This window comes from Liolophura sinensis, chromosome 1 (genome assembly GCF_032854445.1).
Source record: "Liolophura sinensis isolate JHLJ2023 chromosome 1, CUHK_Ljap_v2, whole genome shotgun sequence".
Taxonomy (NCBI): domain Eukaryota; kingdom Metazoa; phylum Mollusca; class Polyplacophora; order Chitonida; family Chitonidae; genus Liolophura; species Liolophura sinensis.
Window position 1 is genome coordinate 25,184,595 of NC_088295.1, and position 23,436 is coordinate 25,208,030.

The window sequence follows — 23,436 nt, forward strand, 5'->3', positions numbered from 1 at the left end:
GTCAGCTTCTAAAAATTTACACACTCAAAGATGATTACGTCCTTAGTATACAGACCAAATTTCAATTCCATCCTTTAAGATTTCTTTTCGTGGGAGACCAAAATCAAAGTAGTTAAAAACGCATGTTCCGGACATTTCAAAATGATGTTCTACTTTGTTTTACTTCAAAAGGTTATCAATTCTTTGTCCGCCGTAGATAAAACCATCTTGATTCAGCGAAAGTTGTGCCTATCTGGCAAAAGGGTTTCTGACACTCGAGTCCGACAATTTTTCCTGACGACACTTGATTGACGCGTCACACAGGTGCAGCGCGTGCTCCACTCGTGACACCTGACAGGTGATGCAATGTGGGTCACCAGAACGTGCGTTTTTGAGACAATGTTTTCAGTTGTGTACAGACTACTCAAGCTAAGACCTTGAAAATTGGTCAGTATATTAACAAAATCATGCCATTTGAATGTCAAAAGTTTGAAAGGGTTTGAACAAAGGATAATGGAACAATGCAGCATCGAAGTACGGCCCATTTTTTATGCCGACCCGATATATGTCCATAAATCATTGAACTACCCCATCAGATTATAGTGATGCCTAACCCCATTGTCATGAACCGAAAGGATTAAAGCAAAGCGTTACCGTGCTGAGCTGTTTCCGTTCATTGATATACAATATATATATATATATATATATATATATATATATATATATATATATTCACATTTGCAATCAAATAAATGAAAAAATATGTAACTAAACTGATCACCAATGCAGGCATACCTGCAATACATCTTGTATGTCAAGTTAAAAAACAACAAAAATATGAATAAATGTTACTTTTTAGAGCTGCAGATATATTTATTTCTTTAACTGATTGGTGTTTTACATCGTACTCAAGAATATTTCACTTATATGACGGCGGCCAGCATTATGGTGGGAGAAAACTGGGCAGAGCCCAGTGGAAACCCATGACCGTCGGCAGGTTGCTGACAGACCTTCCCACGTACGACCGGAGAGGAAACTAGCATAAGCTGGACTTCAACTCACACTGACCACATTGCTGAAAGGCTCCTAGATCATCACACTGCCCCAGCTGCAGATATAAGTTTTAATTTATATAACAAATAACAGATTATAAAATTGTTGTTTGCCTACAGGGGTTTGCAAGGAGTTAAATTAGAAGCAATTGGAAGAGGTTAATTTATACCATGGATAATACATGAAAGAAGATTGAAGAGTACAGCGAACGCAATAACGAAATAATCCAGATCAATCCAATCATTTCCTTCTATATTAATACTTTATTAAAATCCCCATTACATATGGACACCACAAGCAATAAATCTGCTATCCATTATGTAAGTTAACAATCTGACTACAAAATATACCCCAAACTTGAATATATACAAGAATTGTTTCCCCCAATATGCACGTGTATGGAATCATACCAGTAATCAGGTTATTTAGTCAAAGTGTGCATTCAACTTACAGAAGCAGGAAAACATTATTTATACAAGAACTGATTGGTGCCAGTAGTCTAAATGATCTTCCACTACACATTATTTGCTCGATGGTTTCTAAACTGCCAGGGAGACAGCAGTGGGTAACAACATATTCCCAAGGAAATACCAATATGCATAATCAATTGTCGAAAAAACGCACATCTCCTTCGTTAATTGCATGTATTATTTAGACAGTTTTCAACTTAAGACGTTGGATTGCTACAAAGATTTGAAAAGCACTACATTCCCTCAAAATCCGGCACTCCTCCTAGTCTTGCATCCACATGTATTTTCAACTGATGGAAATGGCATATATTTCATTATTCATGGCACACAAAATCATTAATAGGAATTTGGTGAAATGTAGTCACATGAATATGTGCTAAGCAAATTAACTTATCAAGCAATCAGGGTATATCTTAACATATAAACCCAATCATTACATGCAGTAGTCATTAATCACAATGACCATAATTGTGCATGTCAGAGCTGAACAATTACAACATTTGTAAGAAAAGAACCTTTTCAAATCTCCAAGGCACTAAACTGATGTCCCTGGTATCTCAAACATGTCAAATTGAATTTCTTCTTTGTTCACAAAAAAATTTACTACAAGATTTATCATTTTTCAGAGAGAGATTTTTATAACTAAATTCTTTGGCTTTGGTAAGAAAACAATTAAAGTGTTATCTTCATGATTACATACATGAATAGCATCAAGTAAATTCTAACTGTTTACTGCCACAACAGATGAATACAAGCTGACAGTTAATGTGGCCAGAAATAAAAGCAGTGCTACAAAATGTATATCTTCATCGAAGTGGTGAAATGTGATAACAGGAAAGTTAACAGTGTGAAAGAGGCCGAACACAATTACTAGAATTCATGCACAAACAACAAGGTCTGAAGTTGGTCATCATAATGTTTTCTGCTGACTGATTTTCATGATATCAACATATTAGGAATCTTTAGAACTTTCGGTAAAATATAGAAATGGAAGATCATCCTTAAGTAAAAGATATGTCTTTTAATCAGATAATGCAAAGGCAAACTGGCTAATGCTACTGCTAATAGTCGCTAAAAATACACTAAATACACATCTGCTGATTTTCAGACGAAGACAAACCATTTAGCACATGGGTAATTTCTAGAACAGTTGAAATTGTATTTGATCTACAGGGAATGAGATTCAAATTTCTTTATATTAAATACATTTCTCTGTACAAATAGGTGATCCCCAACACTGATGGAACAAAATGTAGAAATAGTTCACAGAATTGAATCTGTCCATGTAGTTAACGGCTTCTTCCAATATAATAAAAACACCGGTGGAACATTTCTGTGAGATCTCCATGGCAGATATTTTACACTATAACATCCATGTATAAACAAAGACAGTACTGGCTTTTGCAAAGTCTCAGCTGATTTAACTGTATCTGATTTCCAAAGATACCCCACTATAGAAAGCAGTCACATCCAGTACATCTACCTTCATATTAGCTATGATTTCAGTACGCGTACACTGTGTACAGTAATTTAATCATTGTACAAACATACTGAATGCAAAACACCATTAAAACATGTATCGCAATCGATACTGTTTGTTTTTCTTCAAGTATAGATATACTAAACTATGTACATCAACACATGTTATTGTATTTTGCTCTGTCAGTGCGATGATCATCCCAACAAGACACATGTATGAAAGTGCGATGATCATCCCAACAAGACACATGTATGAAAGTGCGATGATCATCCCAACAAGACACATCTATGAAAGTGCGATGATCATCCCAACAAGACACATCTATGAAAGTGCGATGATCATCCCAACAAGATACATGTATGAACATGCGATGATCATCCCAACAAGACACATGTATGAATATGCGATGATCATCCCAACAAGACACATGTATGAACGTGCGATGATCATCCCAACAAGACACATGTATGAACGTGCGATGATCATCCCAACAAGACACATGTATGAACATGCGATGATCATCCCAACAAGACACATGTATGAACATGCGATGATCATCCCAACAAGACACATGTATGAACATGCGATGATCATCCCAACAAGACACATGTATGAACGTGCGATGATCATCCCAACAAGACACATGTATGAACGTGCGATGATCATCCAACAAGACACATGTATGAACGTGCGATGATCATCCCAACAAGACACATGTATGAATATGCGATGATCATCCCAACAAGACACATGTATGAACGTGCGATGATCATCCCAACAAGACACATGTATGAATGTGCGATGATCATCCCAACAAGACACATGTATGAACATGCGATGATCATCCCAACAAGACACATGTATGAACATGCGATGATCATCCCAACAAGACACATGTATGAACATGCGATGATCATCCCAACAAGACACATGTATGAAAGTGCGATGATCATCCCAACAAGACACATGTATGAACATGCGATGATCATCCCAACAAGACACATGTATGAACATGCGATGATCATCCCAACAAGACACATGTATGAACGTGCGATGATCATCCCAACAAGACACATGTATGAACGGCTCTTACTGGGAAATGTATGTACAAGTACTGGTAAATTCAGGAAAAGGACCAAAAATTCTGAAGGAGCTAGAGGTTCAGTAAGCATTGGCCATAAAGTAACTTCATAATTAACAAAAACATGGAAGACAGAGTGTGACAATTTTAAAATACAGTAAGTGTCACACATTTGCTTGAGATTCATAAGCACTGGACTCAATGGTTATACATGTAGTTCAATAAACTTGTATATGTGTCTGAGTATGTAACATTTCTACAATAATTTAAAATACCAAATCCAAATATTAAAAAAGTCCATCCTATAACAACCAACGCAGAAATATAAATTAATATAGCTACGCACTCTTGATGCAACAAAATTAGAATGTAAAATAAATAAAAACATGCCAAACCCCACTCATGAGTGCTCAAGACACAAATCGGTCTACAAACTATTGTGAAAGCATGCAGTTAAGTTCCAGGTACATGTGAATTGTAACATGATAACATACAATGAAATCCACTTCCTGGATGGAATGTCTACAAACCTCAGCAAACCCACAACTTATTCAGTTAACAGAATAAATACACAATGAGATACTAGCAGACATTGCTGGCCCTCTGTTATTATCATGGATATGGGGTATTATGTTCTACAGCTACATTATACATGTCTAGAAACTGTATCATGCCTAGCGAGAGGAGATTTTACGAGTTCATACACCTATGTATACGCACATCAAGACTTCAGTGAAATTAATTATTATGTACTATTGTGAGAATATCCACAATGTCAAACCTGCCTGTTATGCCTGAATCTCATATGATCACATTTCTCCTAAATCATGGTAAAGAAAATTCATAAAATACACTTTTTTCTGACAAAATATTCTCAAATTGTTGGTGCATAATACCAATAACAGATCTTTTCAGCCAGGTTTCAAATCTTAGCAATACCTAATATCTGTAATGGTTTTCAAATCTGCTCTAAGGCCGGTAAATGTATGTATTCAACGACACATTTATGTGTTCCCTTTAACCTACCGGGGTAGTTAAGTTTTCACGGGACCTGGCACATCCAGAACTCTGGCTACATCATCAATGACTATAAACATGGTCGATCAATATCTTATCTGCAACTTACTTGGATTCAGGTTTTTTCAGAATGACCAATAGCTAAAAATTATTGAAAATATGTCTGACATTGTTCCACCTATCAGGAATCACTTCACAAAGCTATGATCCTAGCACCATCACTTGGGGGGCAGATGTAAAATGTCTCCTTTCCACTGTAACGATTCTGAAAACACAGGGAAAACAGACATCAAAGATTATGAATATCAATATAACTACAGGTAGCACAGTCTATCTATTCCACTGCTGAATTACTAAATACAAACTCTGATACAGTTCAAGCCATATTTGGCAAAAATTAACAACTCAAAGATAAGTGCATCGATGCTGAGAAAAAGCGTGATCATGTTACACGTATATATGTACACATAGTAGACTAAGTGTAGATTTAAAGTTCACACTGAAGCAATATAGTAAAACCACCCATCTCACAATCTTTTACTTTGCCAAAGAGTGCTTTCAGTTTAATTATCAATTAATATGGACGTTTTGTTTGTCACCAGGAGATAAGCTGTGTTTTGTGTATTTTGTACTGGCTTTCCACATGGACTTTGTTATTATAGGGATTAATATGTGTGGTTTTGTCTCTGTTATAAAACAGGACATTCAAATGTTATAGCCAGAGCTTTTTCTCACATCATCTCCCAACTTTATATGGTGATACGAATGACGCTCATAATAATGACACTTCAGCATTTCCAGTACAACTGGAGGGCAAACATTATCATCACCCTATTCTTGGACTGTCTGTACTAGGTCCAGCTCATGCTGAAATTTAGTATTTTTGGAAAATGGTACTTGTTAGCCCACTCACATCTGATACTAATTTCCCGCCTAAAAAGTTAGGTTTAAGTGTTAGGATACTCAGTTAACACTGATAAACACAATCATTATGAGCATTATTTGCATCACCACAAAAAGTTAGGACAATTGAATGGTGTGAGAAAACAATCCATTAAGTGTTCTGTTGTTTAATGTCAGTATTTTTATTTCAGTTGACCATTAAAGTTGGCCATGTTCACGTCCATACCTGTATATGTTTGATGGCCTTATCAACAGCTGATTTCTTCAGAAGGGTGACAGTACAGCCCCCAAACCCTCCCCCTGTCATACGGGAACCATAGACACCCTCCACCTCCATGGCAGCCACAACTAGCTCATCTAACTCAGAGCAGCTCACCTCATAGTCATCACTGAAAGATACAGGCAAAACAGTTTGTTCAGGTCACTGTGCCATGTTAAACACACACTCACCTGAATCTCCCTATTCAATCATTAGGTTTCTCTATTACTTTCTGACATATGGCCTTATGAAAGATATAGATGAGATACCAAACAACCCTTTCAAATTAGAGTGAGCAAGTGTTGGGGTTTAACAACAATACTTAACAATTTTTCAGTCATATCACAACAAAGGCTCCTTAGTGTGTATGTAATGTGCCTACTTGTTACAGGACAGATTTCCACTGTTCTTTTATCTACTGATGCTTCACTGAGACGACTTACTGACAGCAAGTAACCCACCAAGCTAGAGCCATTATACCAGTCAACCAGTCATTGCACTATCTCCTTAATGCCAAACGCCAAGCAAGGAAGCTACAATGGATCTACCGCCAGGGACACTTTACCAAACAAGCTATTAGGGCCAGTTTTCAAAACTATAATAATTACACCAGTGTCAAAATCTGCGTGTCTTAAAAGCCACAATGTTAAGAGAAAAGGATGAAAATTGCTTTCCTAAATCGTCTAAAAAAGAAATTACCCTTTGTTAAAACTGCCAAAATAAGTTTGAAAGGATAAAAAGTGAACAAAAGTTTTGCCTGGCATAACACCATGCAAGGCCCGTGACGCATTGCGCCAACAATCGCTAATGCATAGCCCACTAATAATGCATAATTTTCAAATGCTTCAGCAGACATTCCAACTTAACTGCCTTACTCTATGCCAGGATTCAACATCACATAATATATATAAAACAGCTGAAGATGTTCAGAAAATTAAAACCATGCCATTATAAATTATTAATATAATTAACTTCCTACTAACCGCAATGAGTTGTGACTTTCCACCATGAGTTTCCCGAACTTGTTGTAGTCTCCAGCCTCCAAGGCATTTGCTGCCTGCTCTGTTCTCTGAATTTCTGTTATCACATGACGAATACGCCGCAGCATTTCTTCATCAAACTCATCCTTAAACGCTGTCCAAAAACAAAATTTGCAACATGAAAAAAATGCTTTCTGAAACACTTCAACATTAATCTCCTAACCAAAATTTTTGTTCAAAAAAATTTAGTTTACCGAGGCTTAATTCTGTTTAATGGATATGAAATTCTGTGACTCTTGTACATTTCTATGAGAGCAACTAGGACCAAGAGAGTCACAACTATACAATTACTATGTTTTTAATTAATTAAGTTCATACTCACCTTCCACATCTGCCATGGTCGCCTCTCTAAGACTTTTCTTGCCCAGTATCTCTGCAGCTTTCTCACAGTGCTTCCTCCTAGATGGGTACTCACTTCCTGTCAACGTGTGACGCACATTGGAGTTGGTTACCATGACAACCACATTTGGATCCTTCAGCGGGACGAGACGGGATTCTAAAGACCTGTGAATAAATCAATCCAAAGAAGGCTAAGTTCATGTAATACTTCAAAATTAGGCAATACTTCAAAATTTGGTAATATTTCAAAATTATGTATTATTAACAAAATACTGCATGCACACTGACTTACATTGCAACTGATAAAAGCACCGGTATAAGTCAATATTGCAAATGTTATTTCCTTGTTTTCCAATGTTTCCGAAACTTAAAAGTACTTTAATACATGGAAACAACATCCATGAGCCTCCAATGAATTTTTCACCTACATGTACATGTATCAAAAACAAGAGTTTTGTTTCAGCTCCTAACCGATAAACATGTACCAAGATTTGCTTGGTGTTGTTGACTGTCAAGCTGAGCCCTCCAGCTTTCAACCATTACCTGCAGTCAATGAGTAGGGCGTGACCTTTCTTGCCCATCAATGAAATGAACTGGTCCATGATTCCACATGGCATGTTGGCGAAGTCATGTTCAGCTTTCTGACAGGCCAGTGCTTTCTTGGTGAGAGATACAGGGCCATTGGGATTCAGTTGATCTAAGAAAGTGTACGTGGCGACCTCAAGTGCTGCAGAGCTCGACACTCCCCCACCCACTGGCACTGATGAGATGATAACAGCATCGAATGACTTGAGACTGCCTGGAAACAGACACGAGGAAAGAAAATAGTACACACTCCATAAATACAAACTGCAGGTACATACATGTACAACTGCAATTTAATTATGTTCGAAAGAAACTTACCTATACCATCTTTTTCAATACCACCCATCACAAATCTTTTACTTCACAAAATGTTTCCAGTTCAGTCAAATCCACAGAATTACTCAGTTTCTGGCATTTGCATCAGGACTTGCAAATACCATGTTGTACTTTAAACATTCTACATGTTGTTCATGATAACCATTACTTACTATGGTTTGCATGAAATGCATTTACTTTGTGGATATACACGTAAATCTAAATGCAACAGTTCCTTTAGTATTTTTTTTAATTAGGTGTACTTAAAACAGAACTGTGAGACTATGGTAAAATCGTAGTTAGGTAATAAGAGAAGTAAGATGCAAAACACTTGATATATTTAGCTCACTGAAAAGACTACAAAACCAAGATACATATGTAGTCATGCAATCCTGGAGTTTTATACAGCATTTATTTTTGCCCACATGTGCTACCTGTGTGCATATCACTCCTGAGTACATCTCCTAATTTTGAGTGCCCTGTGGTTTTGTACCAAAAGATATGTTATTGATTACCAATAAAGTTGGCCACCACCCCTTTGACGTAGTTTGCCCATGCCGGTTTGCTGGCAGTCAGTGGGTTGTCTGGGGTAGGAATGCTGAACTCCACGTACTTAGGATCCTCCACATTCTTAGCACACGTCAATACACGGCAAATCCCTGATTCCGTTGGTTTACCAACCATAACTGTAGTTTGGGGTAAAGCCTGAATACAGTGAAAAATTCATAAAACCATGTGATGGAGATGCTGGAGAAAAGAATATCACTGATGATAAAATGTCAAAATTTATGTACTCACATATTTTTAGTTTCATGAAAATATGTTAACAATCAATAAAAATAGACTTCATAAAGATTATTATAAATGATGAATTTTGATGGGTGTTCTGTACATGGTAGTTAATAGTAGTCCCTTTTCAAAGAAACTGATGGCTTGAGGAAACTAAACAGATTCAGGACAAAGTCATTTCATCTGACCAGGTATAGCACCTAACACACTACCACACAAATATTAGGAGCCAAGCCTGATGAGAGAGCTGGATTTGAACTCACAACCTCATTGGTGAAAGGCAAAATATACTAGCAGTTCTGCTGAACTAAACCAGGGTAATTCAGTTTAAGCCAGCCAATGCCTTCTAATCCACTAATGCATTTAAATGTAATGGGAATAGGGAAGATGGCACTGGGTTACAATGTTTTGTTCTTCTTCCAAAAATAGACACTATCATTAGTGGTCAGAATGGTGTGTATTGAACACTTCCCAGAATGAAGGTGGCTGGGTCATATTGAACCACTTAATTATAATTTGCCCAAGCATGGACAGTATTATCAGCTTCACCTTTCAAATCTGTTCCTTCAGACACATCAAAACAATGCCTAGGACAGATAAAATGTTCAATCTCGGCTTCCAAATCCTAGTTTCAGATAAACCACCAATTAGGAGAGGTGTCACAATTATTGAAGGTTTATTAGAATGTGGCAAACAACTGATTCTTTATAGCATGGTTATTAGAGCCTGATACTCAATGCCCAGTCAAAGACACCAATAAAACATGGCAGAGAGATACTGTAACAAGATGTAGAATTACAGCTCATGCCCTTCAGCTTGACTGACGTCAGAGATGCTCTATTTTTTTTTATTTTGACATCAGCCTTTGGGATATTATCAGCTTTAAGCACAGCATGAGGATCAGGAAAATAATGTGTTTTTATTTCTTCAGCATTTAACCCATTTCCCTGTGGTTTCATACACAAATAGCTTGGCTTCATGTACGTATACTGTGCATTTCAGTTCAGGTCTTTAACATTTCACTTAAGGAAATTATTAAAATAAATATTACAGAAAGTGACATTTATACATCACACACAGACGAGAGAACTATCACTTGATACAAATAAGGCATGTCCACTACATGCAAGTTAAAGTTTTTCTTGAAGTTCATTTTTGTTATTTGTTCGGTGTTCAATGACATACTATAGTACTCTTCGACTAAATGAAAGGCTTTAATGTCTAATACAAATGCTTCAGACTTTTCCTACCAAAGAAGTTATAGCAATATACCTACATGTAAACTATTACACATACATCACATGCCATAAATCTACATGATTTAAGGACTATGCTGCTATAAAAACCATTCATACTTTTTCCAAACACACATTAATATAATTTATGAAATTTAAATTACAAAATAACCATGAAAATTATTCTTATTCCAGGCTACATGTATGAAAAAAACTATTCAATGACAGCTACAATTCAAGCGATATCAATCACAATAGATATGGCATACATGTCTATTCCCTCCACATTCCATCATACCTACATGCAGTAATATGATGCAGGTATTTTTTCAGAAAATGGTGTGATACTGATCAGGCATGAGCATGTATGTACATATAAATTCATTTACAATATAATAAAGTATATTAATTTTGCTCATTTGCCCTTTGAAAAAGCTTGTGGTAAAGATTAAAATAAAATTAAGCAGATCTAGGCAGAGCTGTGAACACTCTGCGTTCCAGCCTATTTAACAGGCACACCATAAAGCAGATATATGTAACTCCTATAATACCTTAAAAGTACATGTGCACTTGCTATTTTTATGTACCCTGTGGTGTAGCTTTCAGCCTGTTTATGACTGTAAAGTTATCCACTTATACAACTTAATGTACTAACTTTTTCTTCCTGTTTCAGTCACTGCTTCATAGACTGCATTTCATCTAAGGTTTGGAATACACGGAAATCTGCACCTTTCAGAAGGCCTTAAAATGATTCCTTTCATGCCAAAATCTAAGTTTTTCTGACAAGAAATCATCATAATTACTTCACACACAAACAAATATTGAGTTGCATGAATCAATCAGAATAAAAGAAAATGTGTCACTTGAAAAATACACAATGCACTGTTTACCACATACATTAACCAAGGTAAATTTTACAGTATAGTATCATGTTTAACACGTGAGGTTTTTGACTTTGCAAGGTCACCTTATGTATAACATAAATTGGTCACAAAACTATTCACACCATCTGCTATTTTTTTTTTTCTGGTGGGGGAAGGTTGTGGGTGGGAAGTTTGTATTTTTGACTACCTGATTACTCCAAAAAAAAAACCCATCTTGCAGATCGAGAGAATGTATGTTTGCCAACTGTGACTGGTTTACAGAGAGAGTTTGGTAAGGATGATCTAAAATTAGCAAAAGCACAGGGCAAGATGACGTGTGAAGACGCAGATCGCTTATATGCCAAACCACACACGCTCTGCTTTTGCTACAGTGAGATTGCCCTCAAACCTTTGTGTGCCTACAGACAAATACCTGACAGATGTAGAGCAGACATCACGAATGGATGAATCTCATCAAATGTTTTAGGCCAGGAGAAAAGCCCAAGTACATATACACTCCCTCTCCAGCCTCATTTTTCAAGATGAAGCACATGATGGTTGGACTCCAATGAGTCAAAAAAAAAAGCAGTCCCATGCTAGTCCCTATAAAACATACATCTTAAGATTGCATGAAGTTTCTTGAGGGAAATGAATCTGTGATAATAACAGCTACATGTAGGATGTAAATCTCTGACCCCAAACCTTCTATTTTTCTTCTCTGAATTATTTCATTTATCTTAATTTTCTTAAATGCAAAGAGAACACTGGGTAGAGAACCTCAAAACAAAGCCAATGAGAGCCCATAAATCAGGACATTCCAGCCAGGGCATGGTTCATAAATCCTGTTCCCAGTCACACTGGCTACTGTGCCATGGGCAGGGATTATCAGTCCCCATGAATGGGCTTTTAGTACATATGACCTATGCCTTACAACAGCCTTTACTACAATGAAGAGGCTACCAAGGAGTAGGCCTACACCTGCAAAGATGGGCAAAACTTGACATTTTAAGTTTAGAAACAAAACTCTTAATCTCTTTTCTGCACGGTGGCTTAAACAGATGAAAATTATGAATGATAATCATAGGGACCTTATTTAACATTTTTTCATAAATAAGAAAATGCTGTTCTTTAACTGTGTGACTTGTGCCAATGGTGTGTGTTTGTGTGTGATGTCAGAGCCTGTCTAGACAGGTGCATGACCCCATGGTTGTGTGTTCTGTGGGTGACAACCAGGTATATTTACCTTCACAGACAGAGGTGAATTAACTGATACATTTAAAATTATAGATACATGATAAACTCAAGAACACTTCACTTATACAACCATGACCAACATTGTAGCTGGATGAAGCCGAGCTCTTATTTATTATATAAATTTATATATAAAATATTTATTATTCACTGGCCAACCAGATACACATTAAAAATAAGTCAGATCTACTGGTAATACTTAATATCAACCTACTTATGTAAAAGAAAAATGTTTTAAAAATTCTACTGCTTTATGAAAACATACGTTTGTGCAGTATTTTGACAGTTTTGAGCAGAACCTGTTGAAATGTGTTTCATCTCTTCCCCAGATGGCACCCTGACGAGGGGTGTGAGGCCTTTGTTTTTGTTTACGTGTATACAAGTCACGCACATTGACTGCATATGCAGTGGTGCACAGTTTCTAGACAAATCTTCATACCAGCGGTATGTCTATTCACAGCAGGTAATCACACTCAGTGAGTTAATCCCACGAATCAAGGGAAACTTAAGACAAACACATCTAACTTAAATGGGTTGGCATGAAATTATACCTTTTGCCAATTTAACGTATTTAAAATTCAGATTAGACTTTTATCTTTAAGAGAGAGGAAAGATAAGAAAATGAAGAATCAAAATAAATGTGAAATAAAAATGGCCCAAGTTTCATCCAGGGTTCTAGTATCCTTAAAACAACCTTCAGCAACCTTAGTTTATATACTAATTATTCTGCATGATGAAATTACAAAATTGAGGTGCATTTATAAACTTGTTTCAAGTGTTTCAATAAATAAAATTTATACAAATGAATTGCTGTCAACACCCAATATTATAGGAACATAAAATCTGCTCAATGTCACTGAGACACCAGAAGGAAAGGGCAAAAAGCCTTTTCACCACCAGCCCGGCCTTGCTGACTTTTACACGCTGTTCCACTTCATTTACACAGGAAAGGCCTTGTTCTTTTCCCAAGACACCCATCTGTTTATACTGCTTCACCATATGTCACATCTGGACTAAATTTTACTTAACCTAAATCTTCTTTTAAAAAAATAGCTAACTTCTTAATCTTCATGCAGTTGGCCTGTTTCTCTTCAAAACCATATACAATCTTATATTTATACATGAACGCAGCCATTGTCAACGTTTCACCAACATATCAATCTACAAACTTCATGTGCTTTATCTACTGACTAACTGCCTTAACTATTTTAATAAATTTAGTTCCCAGTTCACTGAACAGTTTGTTAAATTGCCATTTTTTGAGTAGGCCCTATATAAGCCTTGGCCACAGGTGCTTAAGTCATATTGCAGGAATATCCTAAATGACACAGGTAAATGTCAGCATATAAGCTGTGTAGAGTAGGTATCAGTATCATACATTATACATGTAGTGCATTCTGTTGGGTAGGTAATCAGAAATTGTCAGCTCAAGAGAAGTGATATTCAACAAGGAGGAAGACAAGAGTTCAATATAACTTGTCAAGAACTGACAATCCCTAGTGTCCCACCCCTTAGCATGCACCATATGTTTTATTATACTGAAAAAAACAGTAGCTTTTCGAGTTGTACTTTAAATCGCCAAATTTGTATGTCGATAAGTGAGCTACATGTATAACCACCATCTGGTCGTTTACTTTGCGAACAGACACCAGAGGGTTCTCAAAGGGAGATAACTGCTGCCGAATAAATGCACGTGATCGTTCGATATTAGCCAAAGATCGCTGGATATGGCCTCGTGAATGTGGGACAATACTCGTGACATTGCATTCCTTCCACGCGTTATCAGTGTTTTGCGGAATATCACGTGACCGTCTCCTGACCAATGTAAGCTGAGAATTACTCTACGAGGTATAATAATGCTTATGTATCTCCCTACCAGACAAGATAAAAGACTTTCCCTAAGGTCTGTGGGTGAGGAATTAAACTCCCAGACTGCACTGATTTATTGCTTAGCACTGGCTGAGTAAGGCCAACATACCGGTAGATGGAACTTACACCTACAATCATTTGTCTTGCACAGACTGGTATTTCGCCTGGATGAGTGAGGTACATGTATATATCCAATTTTAGCAGCGTGTGTGAGGTCAGTGTGCCATGCAGATCATATGACTTTGTACACCACCTAAAAGTGCCCAGAAACAAAACGCAATCAACACATGCTTATACAACTGGCAAAATTCCAGTTGTAAGACATTTATCCTGATGACCATGATGTAGGCCTACACATAGCAACAAACAAGCAGTAAACAAAGACATATAGCATCACTATTAAAACTTATCTTCTGGAGAAGAAAGTATATGTTTACATCTCACAATTTCAGTCAACTTACAAATACAGGCATGTGTGTATATATATATATATATATCGTATGTAAATTCATACTTCATGGAAATTGTTTCAACTGTAGAACAATACAGTTACGGCATGAAAAACTTGTTGTGGTTTATTTTAGGATGTTTACAATAAGGCCCTACATTTGCAACGCTATAGTCTGTGTTCATTAGAGCATAAAATATATCTCCAGATGGCATCTCGCCTGATGTTAGTTTTTTCACAGTAATATATCAAACAGCTCCAGACAGTACAAGCTCATCCCATAGGATATCCAATGTCCACTTACAAACATAACACAGTGACAAATTGTCCCACAATGAAAGTGTCTATAACCACAAAAAGACTAGGGCTGAGACTGTCATGAATTTTTCAACTGAAAGTACATAATTAGTTTACATATTGCTGTCAAACAGCTGGTTCAATAAACTCTTCACAGTATCTCTCACTGCTTTGTCTACCACCATATAATTACATAATGTGAAACAGATTATATAGGGGAACAGCTTACGATCGTTTATGCACATAGTTGGGTTACGCCCTAACAGCACTTGTAACTACTGTTATATGGAAGAAACTGTATCTCAGTATTTACTCCATTGCTTTAATTTTACCAATAATAGATTCGCTTTACAGGAACAGGTCACCGCTCTGGATGTAAAATGTCTTACTGTTGAAGGGTTACTAAGTCCTAATAACCACCAACTGAAAATTTTCCAGGCTGTTGTGGATTGTATTATATCTACAGGGAGATTCTAATGCTTTGTACTGGTTTGAATAATTAGATATTATTTGTAAATCTCTCAGTTTTGGTGTAAATCAGTCCTCGCTTGGGACTGGCACAAGCCAACATTTTTAATAAAAACAAAAAACACTGTTAAACACAACCCTGTAGGGGCCTATATGGTATATGTACCACTGATAAAAAAATATTGCAGCTGTGACCATTTAAGGATTTCAAACATTATCTGCTCTTCCATTTTATTGAAGATTTACCATTCCAACCTTAAATCAAATTCGTATATTTGGGTTACTTAAATATACAAATTATACATTACATAATCCCGAAAACATCCTACACTGTATAACTGAGGACAAGCACCTCATGACCTACTGCAGGGCACTACGCCACCTTTACATATAAAGCGGAAGTATAGCATCCTCTGGTAATGAAAAAAGGGCATATTTAATGCATAAAACTTGAAAGATGGGCCCATGTTTACCCAAAAGGCACCTCCATACATGTGTACGGTGTCTGTTGGTTCAGCACGTCAAGGTTTGAAAAGACTACATTAAAAACAGACAGACACGCACTGGCTGACGAAATACATGATGTATCATGGATCAATGCCCGATTCCTTTAATTTACACTATCGATATCACTGTCTCTTGCCATCAATATTTCACATCAATAGCTATATTAAGATTACCCATGTGTATACAGAATTCCGGAGCATAGATCTGGTTCGACAGAACGGGAACATTTCATTATAATAAGCATATTCCTGGATCGATTGGGACTGCGCCCAAGCCTACAACGTTGCGTACACAGCCTCTATACAGTATACCCACCATTGGGAAAACAAATCCATCGTTGTAGTCCGTGTGTTCTCCGATCAGATTTACTCTACCGGGCCCACAGGATGCTAGAGTAGGTTTACATTTAAATTGCTTCTCAAATACTTCGCTGGCTTGGGCAACTAGCTCTTCAACGGTTGCTGTTTTCGTGGCCATCGTGTCGGGTGTATGATATGAAAGGTTGCTCGCGATCCGCAAGAATGACACGCCGGGGCCACACGTGGGTTTTCATTGGCGGGAAAATGTCATGAATATGTATTAGATGACGTCGCCCACCACACCTTCACATTCAACTAATCAAAATGTGTGCGAGAGACAGCGCCCACATTTGTCCCCTTCCGTTCCCAAACAGTAAACATTGACACACGTCTGACCTTAACTTGCTTGCCAACCAGTGGCGATGCACAGAAGTATGCGAAGCCACAGGCACACATTCAGAACTCAAGTGTCAATTGAAAAATGTCTGGATTCAAATGTCAGACCAAGCAATCCAGTGGTGTGAGGTTAGGCCTAGCCAGTATAATTTTAATATAATTTGGGCCTATGTGCATGTTTGCAAGAAACTATAGAGGGTTATGTACACGATTTGATGCTCTGGATCAGAATGTACACATTTTCCTGTTTTGATTTGTGAAATAGGCACTCCCACAAAATGTCATGTATTGGACTTTCCCAAAGAAAGATTCGGGGCCATCAGAGTCATTATACACATGTACATATACGTAGGTCCATCTGCGTAATACTGAGGTAAATACACTGTTTATATTTCAGATCTACATGTGCTGGTACATGTAACAGAGTGACTGTTTTCCATTATTTGTTAAACTATATGGAATTCTTCTTCCAGTAAATGGAGTGACACTCATGCATCAAGCATGATCAGAAGTCCATTACTTATGATATTATACATATTCAGGAGAGGAGGTATATAGCCTATATCAAGTATTAAATTGCATTTAATTCGAATGCACTAATTTATTTGACGACACTTGCATAAGTATAGTGCAAGATATATAATTATATTCTCGGTAGCGCAGTACCCATCGATATCAACACATGTCCTTAAACTTACTGCTGTTTTATAATGTAAACACGTGACATCTGTTTACATGGCGAGAACACTATACAGTGTCACTTTAATGTCTTATGAAAGTGCTATAACCATTTCCTCCGAAACTGACAACAATAACCGTTCCCTCTGTAATTAACAATGCATGCAGGTAAGAACCAACATAAACATATCCAGTTATCAATCGAGCAAGCAGGTGTACTTAGAGAAGAAAACTAATTCGCTTCTAAGATCACTGTGCATTAACGGTGTTGTTTTGTCGCAAAGGATCAGACGTGTTTTATATATAAATCGATCTTGACAGATTATTTTTCTCCTTACCAGCTGGCGCGTGCAGATCGAGTGGGTGTGCCATGAACAGCTGCTCATATATAGGCCTAAATGTACATGTACAGGTCAGTATGGCATCAATGACAGTTCGCAACGTGGCATACATTCAGATATACATGTACCTGAATGTATCTGTCAACACGCGACATTTATACACATGTATATACCCAATGGAAATAACTAACTTCACTTTGGCCCATAAATATACGTGTTCTATAAACAGATATTATTTAGAACCACACTTCACACAAGAAAGCAAGATTGTACTTTCATGAAATAGAACACCAACATTTACGGTACACAAGGTGTGATTGAACATGTGTATATTGCATGGTTTGTTCATGTATCATCTTGTACATCTTGTACATATATATATATATATGTGATGTATATATTTTGGAAGTTTTCATCATTTTTTGATCATTGTTGACTGATGTATAGAAAATTCAAATGTTTTAGTATGATTTTTATTACATGTATAGTTGGTTTCGTTCTATGATGCTATAACAGTGCATATATATATATATATATATATATATATATATATATATATATATATAGGCTTACAGTGGTTTAGGGGCCGTACATTTAAGATCGGCAGTACATATTCAGCATAGTGTAATAAAGATGTATTTATGAATGTACATATGGTAATGTCTGCATGCGATTGTTTGATCCAGCTGTAATGTAAAAGCAACAAAGAATATAGTATACCGATATACATGTGTCTTTGGCAATGTATCAGTTCGATGAAGACATGCGGCTGTATTAAGCCATGCAGATACACGTGTATATATGTATGTATATGCTTCACATAATGTACAAGAACGTACATCCTGTTATGTTGGGGACATGTCACAACATCATCTGCCAAACGTAGACCACATGCAGACATTTCAGCTCCGGGACATCCGGTGCACACTCATAGGATATATACACGTAGGCCTATTTATTCCAGGTGTAACCCTCGGCCGTTGATTGGAACATGCATAGGAAATGCCCTGACGCATATAAAGAAGGTTTGGTCAGTAATGTCCTGGTCAGTTATGTCCGTCGATCCCATGATATACTGTACTTTACAATATCCTGTATCTTCCAGAGAAACTACTAAATTGAAGAATTCGACAGACTGAAGATCACAAACACTTTCCAACAAAGAAAGAGTCTATTTATTTATGCAAAAATGCATATGAAATATAATTGGATTCTACGATCGTCTCTTCCGACATGTAGTGACATCATGATCGCAGCATGGTTTTATGACTGAATACATACAGACTGCTAAAAACTGCTTTCAAATTGTATGAATGTGGGCTACAAACAGGGCTATGAATGCATTGACCGAATGGGTGTTGATATGAACTACTCCAAGCAAAGACTGCATGCAATGAGCAACAAAGGACCACCGCACAATTCAATGTTTTACCAGCATTTTACTCGAATGAAAAAGTTCTTTAAACAAAAAAGAAAAATAAAATGTTCAGAAATGCTTCAACACACAGGGTTTAATGCCATTTCACTTGATATATATTTGAATGTTTTCTTAGCCTTCAAAACCGTGACTGTTTCGACTGCCTTCAGTCGGACTCGAACCTGTGAAGGCCGGCTACTTTGGTCAACTTGTATAATGTGTAATTGGCACTTGTTCCGCTCTTGTCATAGGCGCTATACATTTGTACAACAATTTCCTTTTTTTGTGGCACACTGCAGATACATTATAGTTCTGACCAAAAATACATATATAAGCTAAATACATACGTTGGCATATACATGTCTAGGCCTACATGTATATGGGCCTGCTGCCCAGCAGTAGCGTGATCAAGAACACAAACGACCATACGTCACAGAAAAGTTGGCCAAGAAGACAAAAAAGTTATGATGAAGGGTAACTTTTTTTTTACGTGCTCCTGTTTACATTTACTCCTACAGTAAATGGTTAATCCGCGAGTAAGACAATATACCATAGGCCTATACTGCAGCCTGTGTGTATATATAGCGTGCATGTAGGGCTATACATTGCCGGTTCGATATAGGCCGGCTGTTTATGTACGCTGAACCAAATGCTACAGTTCAATTATCCTATAACAATGGAACAGTATACATGCTTGCTAGTATACAATAAGGTTCTAAAATATTACGAAATATCGCTGTTTTGTCGTTTGAGTTTATATTAACATATACATATGATGAAGAGACGAACGCTATATAACGGTACCATAACTTAAAACAGAAATCATAAAATTAGTTCTTGGTTATTGGAAATTATATTGCATTGCGTTTCTGCTTACGTGCAGAAAACGTGTATAAATGTGACACATTCATAGCATGAATATCTGTTTATTAGCCAATCCATATGAATTGTAACTAAACACCACCGTAGATTTTACTTCTGGGCGTAGAACTACCCTTAAAAAGACATTGCAAAATAGAGAAAGCACTGGCATAATGTGAATTTTTTCCGTTGCGTATGTTAATATATTTATTTCCAATAATTGATCAAAATCATACTCACGCAAGAAAACTCTAACCCTTGCGAAACGTATAGCCTGCGGATCCCTGAGGTGCATTACAGTGTATTGTTATCCTGTTCTGCGGAGCGTTTTCTGGAATCCATGCAATAGGGCACAATAAAGGTTCCAAATTCCATTCACTGGAGTATAGGTTTTCTGGAATCCCTGTATAGGGGAACAATTGAAAAGGTTCTAACTTCCATTCACCAGAGAATAGGTTTTCTGGAATCCCTGCGCACAATAAAGGTTCTAACTTTCATTCACCGGAATATACGTTTTCTGGGATTCATGCAACAGGGCACAATAAAGGTTCTAATTCCACCCACATAAGTATATGTTTTCTGGATCCCTGCACGCAGCAGGTTTTAGCTTCTTATTTAACTAAGCGTAAGTTATTAGGAATCCCTGCAGTGGGACACATTTAAGGTTCTACCATCCCATCCACATGATAGCAGGCTTCAAGAATCCATTATACAGGGCACAGTCACAGTCCTAGTTTCCCATCCACGTGAAAGCAATCAGAGGCATTCAGGAATCCTTGCAGTGTGGCACAGTTACGGTTCCTATCCACCCGAGCACATGCTTTCAGCAATCCAAAGTTCTACCTACCTATTCTTATGACAAGCTCCCCGGAATCCAAGCACTTTGGCAAGTTCAATTAAAGTTCTAGTTTACCGTCCATGAGAAAACTGGCTCTCAGGAATAAATGCAATATGGCACAATTAATTAGATTCCTATCAACCTGAGCGCGCACAGGTATTCAGGAATCCTAAGCTCCCTTCTACCTGATCACCTTCTACGTGAGTTCTAAATTTTCATCTGCATGAGCACAAGCTTGCAGGAATCCACGTAATATGGCACAACTGAAGTTCTAGATTCTCACCTGCATGAGCATAGCCTTTTGGTAATGCATGTATTAGGGCCCAATTAAGGTTTTAGCTTCCCATCCACATGAGGACAGTTTTTTCATGAATCTATGAAACAGAGCCCAATTTGAAGTTCTAGCTTCTACCCCACCTGAGAAAAAGGCAATTAGAAATCCACCCATAGCTGAGGTTCTAAGTGAACACTGGTCCAAGCAAATGGACACAGTTAAGGTTCTAGATTCCCATCTGCATGTGTAGAGGCATTCAGAAATCTATGAGGCCATTATGGAGCAATTATGGTTCTAGTTTCCAATCCACATGAAAACAGACTTTCAGGAATCTTTGGAATATGACACCTCTCATCCACGAGGAGCCTACTTTCAGAAATCCATTTAAGATGTCACAACTATGGTTCCAGCTTCCTATCCACCTGAGCACAGGTTTTCTGGAATAGATGCCAGTGGGTACAATTATGGTTTTAGATTCCCATCTGCACGAGGAGAGGCTTTTAGAAATCCGTGCAATATGGCGCAATTAAGATCCTAGCTTCCAGTCCCATGAAAACAAACTTTCAGGAATCGATTGAATCCGACACAATTAATTATAAGGCTCTAACTTCTCATCCACCTGAAAACAACCTCTTAGAATTCCATGTAGCTGGGCACAACTAAGGTTCTAGTTTGCAAACTGCATGAGCACAGGCTATCGCGAATACATGCTACATGGCACAATTAAGATTCTAGCTTTTAGGAATCCATAATATATGGAACAACTAATCAATGCTCTACTCTCCATTCCACTAATGCCACCTGAGAATAGGCTATTAGAAAACCATGCTCAACTACATTTCTAGCTTCCGGTCCACCTAGGCATACATTAAGATATCACCATCCCGTCCACATAAGAATAACGCTTTCAGAAATAGCTTCAATATTGCACAAACAGGGTTCTAATTTCTCATCCATCTGAAAACACGGTTATTCGTGTTCATGTATTGCAGGGCTCAACTGAGGTTGTAGCACATGAATACAAGGTTTCAGAAATTCATGTGAATTAAATTAGTTCTATACCTTCTCATCCACGTGAGGAAAGGTTCTGGAATCCGGGCAGTAGGGCACAGTACAGGCTCTAGCTTTCCATCCACATGAGGACAGTCTTTTCATGAATCCATGAAATAGGGCCCATTTCATTAAGGTTCTATCTTCCATTCCAGCTGAGAACAGGCTATACGAAATCCATCCATAGCTGAGGTTATAACTAAGACAATCTTTTCAGGAATCCATGAAATAGATCCCAAGTAATTAATGTTTGAGCTTCTATTCCACTTGAAAATAGACTATCCACTTTAGAATATGGCTTTGAGAAATCCATGCATTATGGCAAAAATAGGGTTCTACTTTCCCGTCCACATTAGAACATGGCTATTTGATAAATCCATGCAACAGGGCATAACTACATGTAAGGTTGTAGCACATGACCACAAGGGTTCAGGAATCCACGTAAATGGCACAAATACGATTCTACTTTCTCATCCATGTGAGGAAATGCTCAGGATTGCAGGCAGTAGGGCCCAATTAAGATTCTAGCTCCCAATCCACAGGAATCCATGAGTTTGGGCTCAAATAATTAAGGTTCTGGCTTCTCATCCACAGCTGAGGTTCTAGCTTGCCAAGGTCTTCAAGAATTCATACAGACTGGCATAGTTTGTTCTAAATTCTCATCTGCATGAGCACAGTCTTTCATAAATCCATGCAATAAGGCACAATTAAAGTTCTAGATTCCCATCTGTATAAGTACAGCCTTTCAGGAATCCATGCATTGGTGCCCAATTAAGGTTTTAGCTTCCCATCCATCTGAGGACAGTTTTCAGGAATCCGTAAAATAGGGCCCAATTAATTAAAGGTCTAGCTTCTATTCCATCTGAGAAGAGGCTGTTAGAAATCCATACATAACTATTAATGGTTCTACTTTAGCTGAACACAGGCTTTCAGGAATTCATGGAATAGAGCATAACATTTGTTTCTATCCACCTGATAACAGCCTCCCAGGAATCCATGCATGCAACATGGCACAATTACGGCTTCAGCTTCCC

At 37.5% G+C, this 23,436-nt stretch overlaps 1 protein-coding gene across 1 annotated transcript; it reads right to left on the reverse strand.

Moving 5' to 3' along the window:
* Positions 1-3,915: 3,915 nt before the first annotated feature.
* On the reverse strand, positions 3,916-16,750 carry LOC135478883 (galactokinase-like). The gene is made up of 7 exons (XM_064758657.1): positions 16,564-16,750; positions 9,037-9,226; positions 8,165-8,420; positions 7,605-7,786; positions 7,226-7,376; positions 6,210-6,372; positions 3,916-5,345 (listed from the first exon to the last, which is right to left on the reverse strand). The coding sequence occupies exons 1-7, from the start codon at positions 16,723-16,725 to the stop codon at positions 5,274-5,276; spliced, it is 1,176 nt and encodes a 391-aa protein (XP_064614727.1). The 5' UTR covers positions 16,726-16,750; the 3' UTR covers positions 3,916-5,273.
* Positions 16,751-23,436: the final 6,686 nt, after the last annotated feature.